Here is an 11,225-nt window from a genome sequence, read left to right as displayed (position 1 = left end):
ACTGTCCCACAAAATTTACCAATGCAATGAATTTTGATTGGTACGAAGTATATGGATAAAGAATGTTATTTGTGTGAATAATAATGTAAGTTGCATATTACAACACATAAATCATCATGCTAGTAGGTCAATTGGCAGAGCTATTGAACATGAAATATAAATGACAAGAATGTAAAATACTCAAATGTTTATATATATGTTCACTACAATCTACCCTATTTATTTGAATTACATTTTTTAAAGAGTCAGTCATAATTAAATTAAATATAAATAATATAATAACAGTGTATAAAACTCATATATTATCAGTGTATACATTTTTTTTAATGTCAAACGTAGACTTTTGAGAGATGTGTTATCTCCCTCCCCTATAAAAAATAAAAATCTAAAAAACAATTAAAATCATCTTGACCATAGAAAGTTTCATCACCTTAGTACAATCGATATTTATTAGATCATCTAATATTCATTTGTTAAATATTATAACTTTTAAATCTAAATATATTAATGAGTGATAAATCATATATGGATAATATTAAAGTTTACTGTATCAATATATATTCATTAAACTCGCCTAAGAGAAAGAAAAAATATATATTAAACTCGGTTACATTTTCCATACATATTCATTAAATTCTTTGGACCTATTACATTTATCTTTTATTATTTAGTCTTCGGAGAAAGAAAGAGAATGGATCGAATGGGTTGAATGATGTAAGATGGTATAAAAATATTTTACTCCTTAAGAAAATAGTTAGCATGTGCCCGGTTTTGTATGGAACACGTGTAGAAGGAAACAACAAATAGAGACATTTGAAGTGCGAAGTTCCCTATTCATAACGGAATGAAAGAAAATGATTGAGTAGGACTCCGGAAAAATAGGCATTTTATACATCAAAGATGCCCACATTTATACAACAAATATAAAGTATGAAATAGAACTAAAATTGTCTTTAATATCAAATGCGTTATGTATATGCTACAATTTATTTTCCATCAATATTCTAACCTTGGGCCACTCACAATGATAAAAGTCACCGACGAAATAGAACTTTGTCCAATGTTTTTTCTCCCACTCTTACCTATGGTTAGTGATGATCATGCAACCTATTCGGTTTATGCCAAAGCTAACATGAGATAATTTGCATATATATGAACTAATTACCATTGGTTGGATCATATGCCTATAAATCTCACGACTTTTGTGTTGTAAAAAAGTTCATATTCAAAAGTCATTTACCTATTTTATGATTTCTATGTGGTTTTTTTTAATATACAGAAGTCGTGTTGCCATATTGTCATATTACGACTTTTGAGTAAGTTAATTAAATATAATGCATTAAGAATCATTTGGCAAATAGCAACATTTTAAAGTGTCTCGTTGTGGGGCACACTTAAAAGCTTTGTTGTTTACCAAATGACCTGTTACACATTTTACTTATTAAATAGGCTAAGAAGTTGTAATAAGGCAACACGACTTCTGTATATTAAAAAAAATACTCAAAAATCGTAAAAGTGGTAAACAATTTTTTGGCTTAGCAATCGTTAAAGTGTTCCAAGACTTCTGTATGCATAATTAGTAATGCACATAAGTTCGTACAATGACGCTACAAAATTTAGAAATTTTCATCAATATTAATTACCAATTTTTTTAATGTACTGGTTAATAAATAATTCGCATGGAAGCGAACTAAAATATAGTTCGCATATTAGCACGCCCTTTGGTTTAAGTCTCCCTACTCTTATTACATTCACTATTAACTCTCCGTACTCTTATTACATTCAATACATACCATTTTTCATATATTTTAATGTTTTAGTTTTCTTTTATATCTTATTTCAATTTTCTTTTGATATTTTAGTACTCTTATTACATTCAATATACGCATTCTTTCTGATGTTTTAGTTTTCTATTTCAATTTATTAAAAACTTAATACATATTTATATAAAAATACTTCCTTATTTATCACTTAACTTTTCACTATATGTCTCTTTATTTATTTTTAATTTAGTTTAAAATGAGTTATTTATACCACGTTCTTTTAAATTATATGCAGAACTTTAAACATAAAAATAAATGAAAAGAAACATTGAAATTAGGCTTTTTAAAGTGTGTTTAACTTTTAAAAAAATGCCTATCAATATGAAGCTTGAACTTACCAGGTTAGGATCTTCTCTATTGTTAGAGAGGGCAATGCAAAAAAAATAAAGAAAAATATGTATAATATAATAGTTTTATCCTTTATATATAATGTAATGACTTTTTTATTCATAAATATATGTTAAAATCAATAATTTATTTCTTTCAAATAATTCTTTTCTAAACTTACCAGGCTTAAGATGACACTAAGAAATCTAGTCCTCATGCTTCACTGGCTGATGAGACAATGGGCTATAAATGCGATCCATTATGGAACGATCATGGCCGGTGGCATGAACAAGGAAGTTCATCCAATGCTCTACCCCTATCGAGCCCAAATCTTGCTACAAACAAATACAATCCAGAAAAATGCCATTGTAAACATGAGGACTATATATCTTTATCAAAGAGCATTGTATTCATGTATTGTCATATAAAAATTTATAGGCATTCACATTACTTATTTGTATTAAGTTTATTTAAACTAGCGTGTTGATATGCACTACCGTGCCTGTCAATCCACTTTCCGATCGTTTGTAACGTATATCGTGTATACTTAAATGTTAAATATAGTATTTGGTGCTAAATATTTCAAATATGTAGTAGGATTTATTCAATTGGTGTCATGTTCATTTTTTAAATTGAACATTGAAATAATTGACTGACTCACAATTTTTTTTGTAGGTGAAATCTATAATTAGGGTGAAATAATTTTAAAAAAATTATTATGTTTAGAACATAATATGTAAGATCGTCATGAAATGTTTATGAATTGCATTCTTATTTGTAATAATAATTGTATAATTAATAGATATGATAAACCGAATAATGAGTTTTCTTTTGTGCGATGAAAATGACAAAAAATTACAGTTGTAGAGTGTTATTATTGAATAATAATAAAACCACAATGTCACATTATAGTTAATGTTCGATTATAGTTAATACTGAAATGTTCATATTATTGTGGTTAAAATTTGAGAGTTAATTTATGTGATGTAATGAGATTTGTTAAAGTAAATATAAAATGTGTACCTTAAATGTCAATTGAATTAGAAAAAAGTAATAGGGTAAGGTAAAAAAAGAAATTTTTTTACTGCATGAAAGTAACAAAGAATATTCTATTCTTCATATTATACCTTATGAAGGAAAATTACGTTATGAAGGAAATAATTTGTGAGTGAAAAACAAATAGTGAGTGTACACCAGAAAGTAAAAATCGATATGATGAACCTAAGAGTATCAAAAGATGTGCGATTATTGAGAACTGTTGGGTTGTTTCTTACACAATCAGTGGTTGTTATGGAACTATGACTGTCTTGTCACATAAATGTAGAGATACATAGTAGCATTAAGAGCATAAAATCAGGACAAAGGATTCATGAATATAGATGATAATATAACTCATTTTAGTATTTTATCGAACAAAATATAAGCTAAAAGGAAAAAAGATGACAATAGTATCTATACATCTAACTTAACAGAAGGTAAATACAGTATAATATTATGATTGGAGAAAATTTAGTGTAGCAGAAGTTATAAATAATATGAATGTTAACTTCTATTCTTTATGCCACTTTTCTACATACTATCCACCTTCTATCCCAAATGTGTGTGAAAGTGCAATCCATTCATCCCAAATTAGCAAGATGGAGGAAGAATCTCCTCCAAATTAAGCCACGAATAACTCACCAAATAACACAATTCAAGAAGCAAAATTTACTCTACTAATCCATATAATATGACAATAAGAATAAATACAATAATTTATTTTGAGATGTGAATGACTTTGAAAATGAAAAGTGAGAGAACAATTAAAAACAAAAGATTCATAGATGTGCACAACAATATAACTCACTTTGCCATTTTATGGAACAGAATATAAGCGAAGAGGAAAGTATGTAACAATAGAGTGAAACTAAAACTCCATTTATGGTCAAATATTGTGTGATTAATGATATGTGATAGAGACTAATACTAATGACATGTACAATTTGGTAAAAGTAGAGCCTAGATATGTGATAGAGATTAATACCAATGACATGTTCAAGTTTGGTCAAAGTGAGCAACATTCTGTCTGTAAAACTAAGCAAATTTTCAGGGCAGTGAACATTCAAATTATGGAATCAGTTAAATTGGTGTAATCTAAAAATTAATGTGTAGTATAAATAAGAATTTGAGTTAGTATAAATTAGGGTTTAAAAAGGTTAATTTAGAATTGAAAAGGAAAAAGGAAACCTAAGATTTGTTGAAACTGAAATTAGATTAAAGAAAATCAAAGAGGAAATATTGGATCATACCTTATCATCGTTAGGGATGCAATTCAAGCGTTAGGTGACAGGAACTGTGAAAACATATAAATGACAGAATTTTTTTCATCTACAAATTCATAGCCTAGAAAATTAGAAAGTGAAAAGACATGCATAAATGCAAATTAGAATTTTGGTTTGTCAGAGAACACATAAACTTAATTAAATGTAAGCAAATATTTTGTACATACCTGACAGAGTGGAAGAGGGACAAATGTGAAGTTATAAACTTCTGTTATCACATGTTTAACATAAATATGTATTATTGGTGGTGTCTTCATGGCCAATGAAGGAGTACACAAAGAGGATGGAAAGAAAAATAATGCTATTTGAAATAGTAACTTTCATGAAGTAGAATGAGGAATTTGAGATTAAGAAATATTAACTTCCATAGAGTAGAAAGAGGAAGTTGAATTTGGAATTAAGAAATAATAATTTCCATGGAGTAAAAAGAGGAAGTTGGGATTAAGATTAAATTAAAAGATATGTTTTTGGATATAGAAGTATAATTAATAGTTAATAGGAATGGCAATACGGGAAACATAAAATTATACCATATGGGTAGTTAGGAAATGTTTTTCCTTTATCTATTAGTATAGATTATATTATTAGATAATTTACATGTATTAGTTTTGTTTTGCGGCTTAAAATTTGGATAGAATATAAAAGTTACTTTAATAAAAGAGCAAAGGCTAATTGGAATATCAAAATTACTCCATCCATAACAGTTAATAATTGTTTTGCATATATTTGTATAGATTATTAAATATAAATTGTGATCACCATACAAATTTTTACTAAGAGCACGGTCCATAATAGAATGTAGAATAGGTCATTAAGAATATATTTAACAATCAAAACCTTAGTCCATAATGATTGAGGACTATATGCTTAAGCAAAACCAAATTAAGGTTTATTAAAAAAGTTTAAAATATGTGCACTGATAATATAAAGTTTTTTTATAGTACATCATTAATTATTGATTTGTATTATTTTTATTTGAAAGTCAATAATGATTAACAAATCAATGGTTGATGATTTGCTGATAATGTAAAAATCATTTATATTGTAACACTGTATACATGTTAAATCTTTATTAAAAAGCTTATCAACTTAATAAGACATGTTATTCATTATTCATCTAAATAATCTTAAAACTATAAACTCACATATTTGAGTAAATATTGATAATTTATTATTATAATTTCCACAAGATCATATGGAATATTTAAATATTCTCCGCACAAGACTTTAAAATTAAAAAACTACCTAAAAATAAAAAGGTTATGACGTATTTTGAGGCATTATTATTATGAAATAAGTTTTTAAATAGTTTTTGTTATATGAACATGTCTTCTTATGTATAAATTGCAAGTGAAACAGCTTTTATGAGATATTCATTCTATCTAAAAAGTCAATAATAACTTATATATAAAAAGTCAATCATAACATAAGATAATGTCAAATCTTAACATATTATGCAATAATATTGTACAAAATTCTCATACTGCAATTGGTATATATTTTTCTCTAACTTTATATAGTTTTACATAAATTAAGGAAAATAAAAATATTATTCATAATAATTATATATATAGTTTACTAAAACTATTATTTATTAATTAAACTAAATAATTTTCATTTTTTTTTTGGTACCAGAGGTATCCTCATCTTTTGGGTAAGCCAATTTTTCATACCTCCTCCTATGCTAGATAATTCTGTTATATTGGTATCCCCTGTTTCTACATGCATATATAAGCCCTAGTGGCAAAATAGCCATAAGTTACTGCTTCCTCTAAATCTCAGGTATGCTATGCTTTACCTCTCGCTGCTTCTTATCCCTTTCTTTTCATTTTCTATTTTTATTTTTATTCCTTAAACTTATCTATCATTGTTATACCCTTCCTTCACTGTTCTGAATTAATAAATCTCTTATCAAACTTATTTACCCATTAATTTTTTTATCATTCCATGGCCTGAAAATTCAGGTTCATCAAACCCTTCTACTCGATAAGCTGATTATTATTAATTTATGTCACAATTACAAATGCTACTGTTGATGTTTTTTTACATTTTTCATAGGTAGGTTTTCGCTGAAATTTATTTGTATCGTTGTGAAGTTTATTTGTTTTGCTCTTCATTTCATTTACTCAATGAAAGAAGTTAAACTCAATACAAGATTATTAAGTTCTGTCACTTTATTGTTCCTAATACTTTCAGTAAATCATCATTGGGGGTGCTTTGATTTTCATGATAGTTTCTATGTATGTTTGTTCTCATTTTTTAGTGAAAATATTGAAACTTGTCTTGTTATTTAGGGCTAATTTAACAAGAATGTAGTTTATATTTGTATTGTTGTGAAGTTTATTTTTGTCCAGTTTGGGATGTAAGGAAAAATAGATGCAGCATGTTGCTAATTTTGCTATATCAATTTACTTGATTTCTGATGCTTTGAGTGTGACATATTATATTACACAATTATTATTCTATTATCAACTTTTTTTCTAAATTGAAGACAGAAAGTTTGTGGCTTTTGTTATTGAGAATGAATATGTTCCACATTTACTTTCTGTTCATTAAAATTCTGTGTAAGTATCAATGGTACTTTCTGTTCAATACAAATCTTTTTTCCTACCAACAAAAAAAGAATACATTTCCGTGTTTTGCAATAGTTAAAGAACTTATTTTGTTGACACTCCCAACACCTTTTATATTTATTTCATGGCACTGTCCTGGTGTGAGTAGTTTTGGACTCCTTTTAGATTTGTCTGATTGCATTTTTATAATTTTGTATTTTTGGATAATCAGGCTTGCTAGATTCGTGTTGGATAATTTTGGCTTGACGATCTGGTTTGATTTTTACCTTTAGTTAGGATTCTATGATCTCTGCTTATCATTGCAATTTTAGTGTTTGCTACTAAACCTTTAACCGCCTCTCGGATCTTTTCGCATGTCTTCTTCCTTGAAATAATAAAATTTTATCTTTTCAGTTCTATACAATTCTTAACAGAAAAGAAGAGCCTTTATGGAGAAAGGAGATATTCCTGAGGATGCCAACGAGCGTATGTATATGTTTCCTGCTCAGTCTCTAATTTCTGGAAATTTTCCTTTCTCTTGTTTTCATATATGCCTATGAATATGATTCTTGTGTTTTTATTGCATTGACAGATTGCCCAGGTCCTCAGTCAGAATCTGCAGGAAAATCCGATGCATGCGAAGGATGCCCAAATCAACAAATTTGTGCCACTGCCCCCAAAGGACCTGACCCTGGTACTCCCTCCCTCTATCTCTACCTTTATCACTTTCATCTTCTTATGCTTGTATGCTTCTTCCCAATAACTATCAAATTTATAAATTTGTTTTTTGAAATCTCTACGTATTGTATTTGTCATTTATCCTTGTTTATAAATTTTATAAATTGTTTTTTTAATTTGAGGTATCAAGGGAAAATACACTTTGAGCCTTAGTTTGAATCTTTCACGCTTAATTTAATAGCTGTTAAATATGTAGTTCTTAATAATGTGTGTTATTGCTGTATTTTCTCCAATTTCATTTGTCATGTTGTGTATCCTATGTTATTGCTGTATTTTCTCCAATTTCATTTGTCATATCGTGTCATGTTGTGTATCCTATGATATGATGACACAAAAACATCGGAGTATACCTGCATTTTTGCACAAGAAAACATGGGATATTATTACTAAGTCAACATTCATCATTGATCAGTTCATTCATATAATCTTCCAGAACACGTACTAGAATGGACCTATGTGTTGGACATCATTCAATTCTGGAAGAGAATCATCTATAACCAAGGACACTAGTTGACAAGATAATAAGCTTCGAACTGAATTCCTCACCTACCTCATGGTTAAAGTTAGAAGCCTAGTATTCAAATGTTTTTAGATGCTATTGCATAAAGTGAAAAGAGACTACACATCAAAACAGAAGAAATGAGATGGTAGACTTAAGCTAACAGGTCATAATAAAATACCTCCCAAACTATATGTGTTACTCATTCAGCTCAATGGAGAATGGCCACTACAAGTCCTAATATGGAGTTCTTCATTGCTTTTTTGACAAGATATTTGTAACACTGTATCGAAGATATTAGTGACAAGATGTTACACTGCATCCATGAGCATGATGCCACAACTTTATGAATATGTTTCTATTCCAATATGACAAACCTAGGTGTGAGTGTGGCACTACATATTTCCATCAACTCATGCAACTCGTGATGGTCTCAACAACAATGATCCATTTTTTTGTATGTCATCTACCAAACAAAATGGAAGTACATGACATATCTAGCTTGTAATCAATTCTATCAAAACAATAGATTCTATAACCTGCTTGGTTTCAAAGTGGGGTATCGATCTCCGAGGCTGCATTTCTCTTAATCTAGAGTATTCAAATTGATACACTCATATCGTGTGATATACCTTGTGTATTGTATGATAATTATTCAAAGCTGATCAGTACAGTTAATGGTGCATAATAAAATCAAGTGCTCATAAATTGCATTTGCACTATGAAGTGTGCTTGTCATGCTTTCACCGACACTCAGCTTGTGTCATTAGCCAGTTCATTACATGATTTATATATACAATTGCACCTTTGAAACTGACTACTATTTTCCTGAAAATATTTTTTCTGGTTCTTATTTTCCCCTCTTTTTGAACTCAGGAAAGTGAACAGATTTTGTCTCCTATGATAGATTTACTTTGTTGTGCTATTATCCACCTTAAGAACCTTGGTCACCTTGTCTTTCGCTTTTGTTTCTACAGATCTGGTTGCCATTGCTGAAAGAATGGCTACTGTGAAGCATAAAATATTGGTCTTATCAGGGAAGGGAGGAGTTGGCAAGAGCACATTTTCTGCCCAGCTGGCATTTGCTTTAGCAGCGATGGATTTTCAAGTGGGTCTTCTTGACATTGACATTTGTGGTCCAAGCATCCCAAAGATGCTTGGCTTAGAAGGTCAAGAGATACACCAGAGCAACCTTGGTTGGTCTCCTGTCTATGTGGAGTCCAACCTTGGCGTCATGTCGATTGGGTTCATGCTTCCTAATCCCGATGATGCTGTTATATGGAGGGGTCCACGCAAAAATGGGCTTATCAAACAATTTCTGAAAGATGTCTACTGGGGTGAGCTTGATTTTCTAATAGTTGATGCTCCGCCTGGAACCTCGGATGAACACATTTCAATTGTTCAATGCCTTGATGCGTCTGCAGTAGATGGCGCAATCATAGTTACTACTCCTCAACAAGTCTCTCTTATTGACGTGAGAAAAGAGGTGAGTTTTTGCAAAAAAGTTGGAGTGAAAGTTCTCGGGGTTGTAGAAAATATGAGTGGCCTGTACCAACCCCTCACAGATTTGAAGTTTATGAAGCTGACAGATAGTGGTGAACAGAAAGATGTCACAGAGTGGGTTTTGGAAAACATTAGAGAGAAATTACCAGAAATTCTGAGTTTAATTGCTTGCAGTGAAGTATTTGATAGCAGTGGTGGTGGAGCAATGAAGATGTGCGACGAAATGGGTGTACCCTTTCTTGGTAAGGTTCCATTGGATCCATTGCTTTGTAAGGCAGCTGAAGAAGGTAGATCCTGCTTTGCTGATAAAAGCTGTGTTTCAAGTGCTTCTGCATTGAAGAATATTATAGAGAAGCTGATGGAAACTAATGGGTTATCAATGTCAGTTAGTAATGGAGTGTAGGACATTTGCATTCTGAGTGTTTTTTTATCACCCTCCAGCAAAGAAATTTTTATAACTAGTTTAAAGCATGTATAAAAGCCAAATATTTTATGGGCAGTAACATTTTGGGATTAGAAAAATGTTTTCTGGGTTGCTATTTATACATATTTTGCAATGAAAATGGTAATTGCAGACAAAATTACTGTAAAATATTTTCCCATTGTTACTGGCATTATGCGTAAGGTATTTGTCAGCATAGGTAGTTTATGATGTATTTAGAAATCTATACCCAAAGGAGTATTTTATGGAGGGCCTATAACTGTAAGGAATACCATTAATAATTGTATTTCACCTTGTTGACTTGAGTCATGAAAAGTGATGACAAGTGTGTAGGTCATGTCATGATGAAATTGATGGTTTGACTTAAACTGAAAGCAAGTGTGCCTCTTGAAGCAATACATGAGAGCAGTGGTGTTAAAACCATTTCACACCGATCGGTTGAACTGGTTCCAATACCGGTACGATACAATAATTATATTGATTATGTAATCATATCAGTCAAAATCGGCAAAAATTGGTCACATCGGTTGGTTTCTATTTAAAATTAATTTATTAATGAAAATAAAAAAATAATGTTTTTTATTGAGTTTCAACATTAATGTTCATATATTATATATATATATCTAATTTCACTGGTATGCGGTTTAATTAGTGAATTATCAGTTAAACCACTATATCGCTGTATCGGTATCCTTGATGAACGATAGAGTATTAATAACATTATATGAGAGACATAATAACTTTCTAATCCTACAATCCTAAACACATTTCTAAGAAAGTGGTTGCCCCTTTGGTCATAACTGAGGCCATGTGCACATAAAAAACATAGCCCTAAATGTATTAAAACATATTTTATAGACGGGAAAATTATGGTTACAATTTCTTAAATTTTATATTAAGAATTTTACAAACAAAATTGATTTTTGGAAACTACCAATTTACAAAAGAATCATATCATCCTAAGTAACCACACACATTAATTAACGATATTTTTTACCTTAAATTGAACATTATAATAAA

At 29.8% G+C, this 11,225-nt stretch overlaps 1 protein-coding gene across 2 annotated transcripts; it reads left to right on the top strand.

Annotated features, from left to right (window-relative positions):
- On the top strand, positions 6,153 to 10,398 carry LOC109349614 (cytosolic Fe-S cluster assembly factor NBP35-like). Of its 2 annotated transcripts, none has more exons than XM_019590494.1 (4): positions 6,153 to 6,253; positions 7,438 to 7,509; positions 7,616 to 7,717; positions 9,238 to 10,398. In XM_019590494.1, exons 2-4 carry the CDS (start codon positions 7,473 to 7,475, stop codon positions 10,164 to 10,166), a joined length of 1,068 nt encoding a protein of 355 aa, XP_019446039.1. In that variant the 5' UTR covers positions 6,153 to 6,253; positions 7,438 to 7,472; the 3' UTR covers positions 10,167 to 10,398. The 2 variants fall into 2 exon arrangements, with proteins under 2 accessions (XP_019446039.1, XP_019446040.1); XM_019590495.1 differs by lacking the exon at positions 6,153 to 6,253 and adding an exon at positions 7,273 to 7,297.

Source organism: Lupinus angustifolius, chromosome LG06, assembly GCF_001865875.1.
Source record: "Lupinus angustifolius cultivar Tanjil chromosome LG06, LupAngTanjil_v1.0, whole genome shotgun sequence".
NCBI lineage: Eukaryota > Viridiplantae > Streptophyta > Magnoliopsida > Fabales > Fabaceae > Lupinus > Lupinus angustifolius.
Note: the sequence above shows the minus strand (reverse complement) of the source record. Positions and strands in the feature narration are given on the sequence as shown.

Coding starts and splice junctions, on each gene's coding strand:
- LOC109349614 (XM_019590494.1), top strand. CDS start 7,473: ATGGAGAAAGGAGATATTCCTGAGGATGCCAACGAGC. Junction 7,510..7,615: donor TCCTGAGGATGCCAACGAGC/GTATGTATATGT, acceptor TTGCATTGACAG/ATTGCCCAGGTCCTCAGTCA. Junction 7,718..9,237: donor CCCCAAAGGACCTGACCCTG/GTACTCCCTCCC, acceptor TTGTTTCTACAG/ATCTGGTTGCCATTGCTGAA.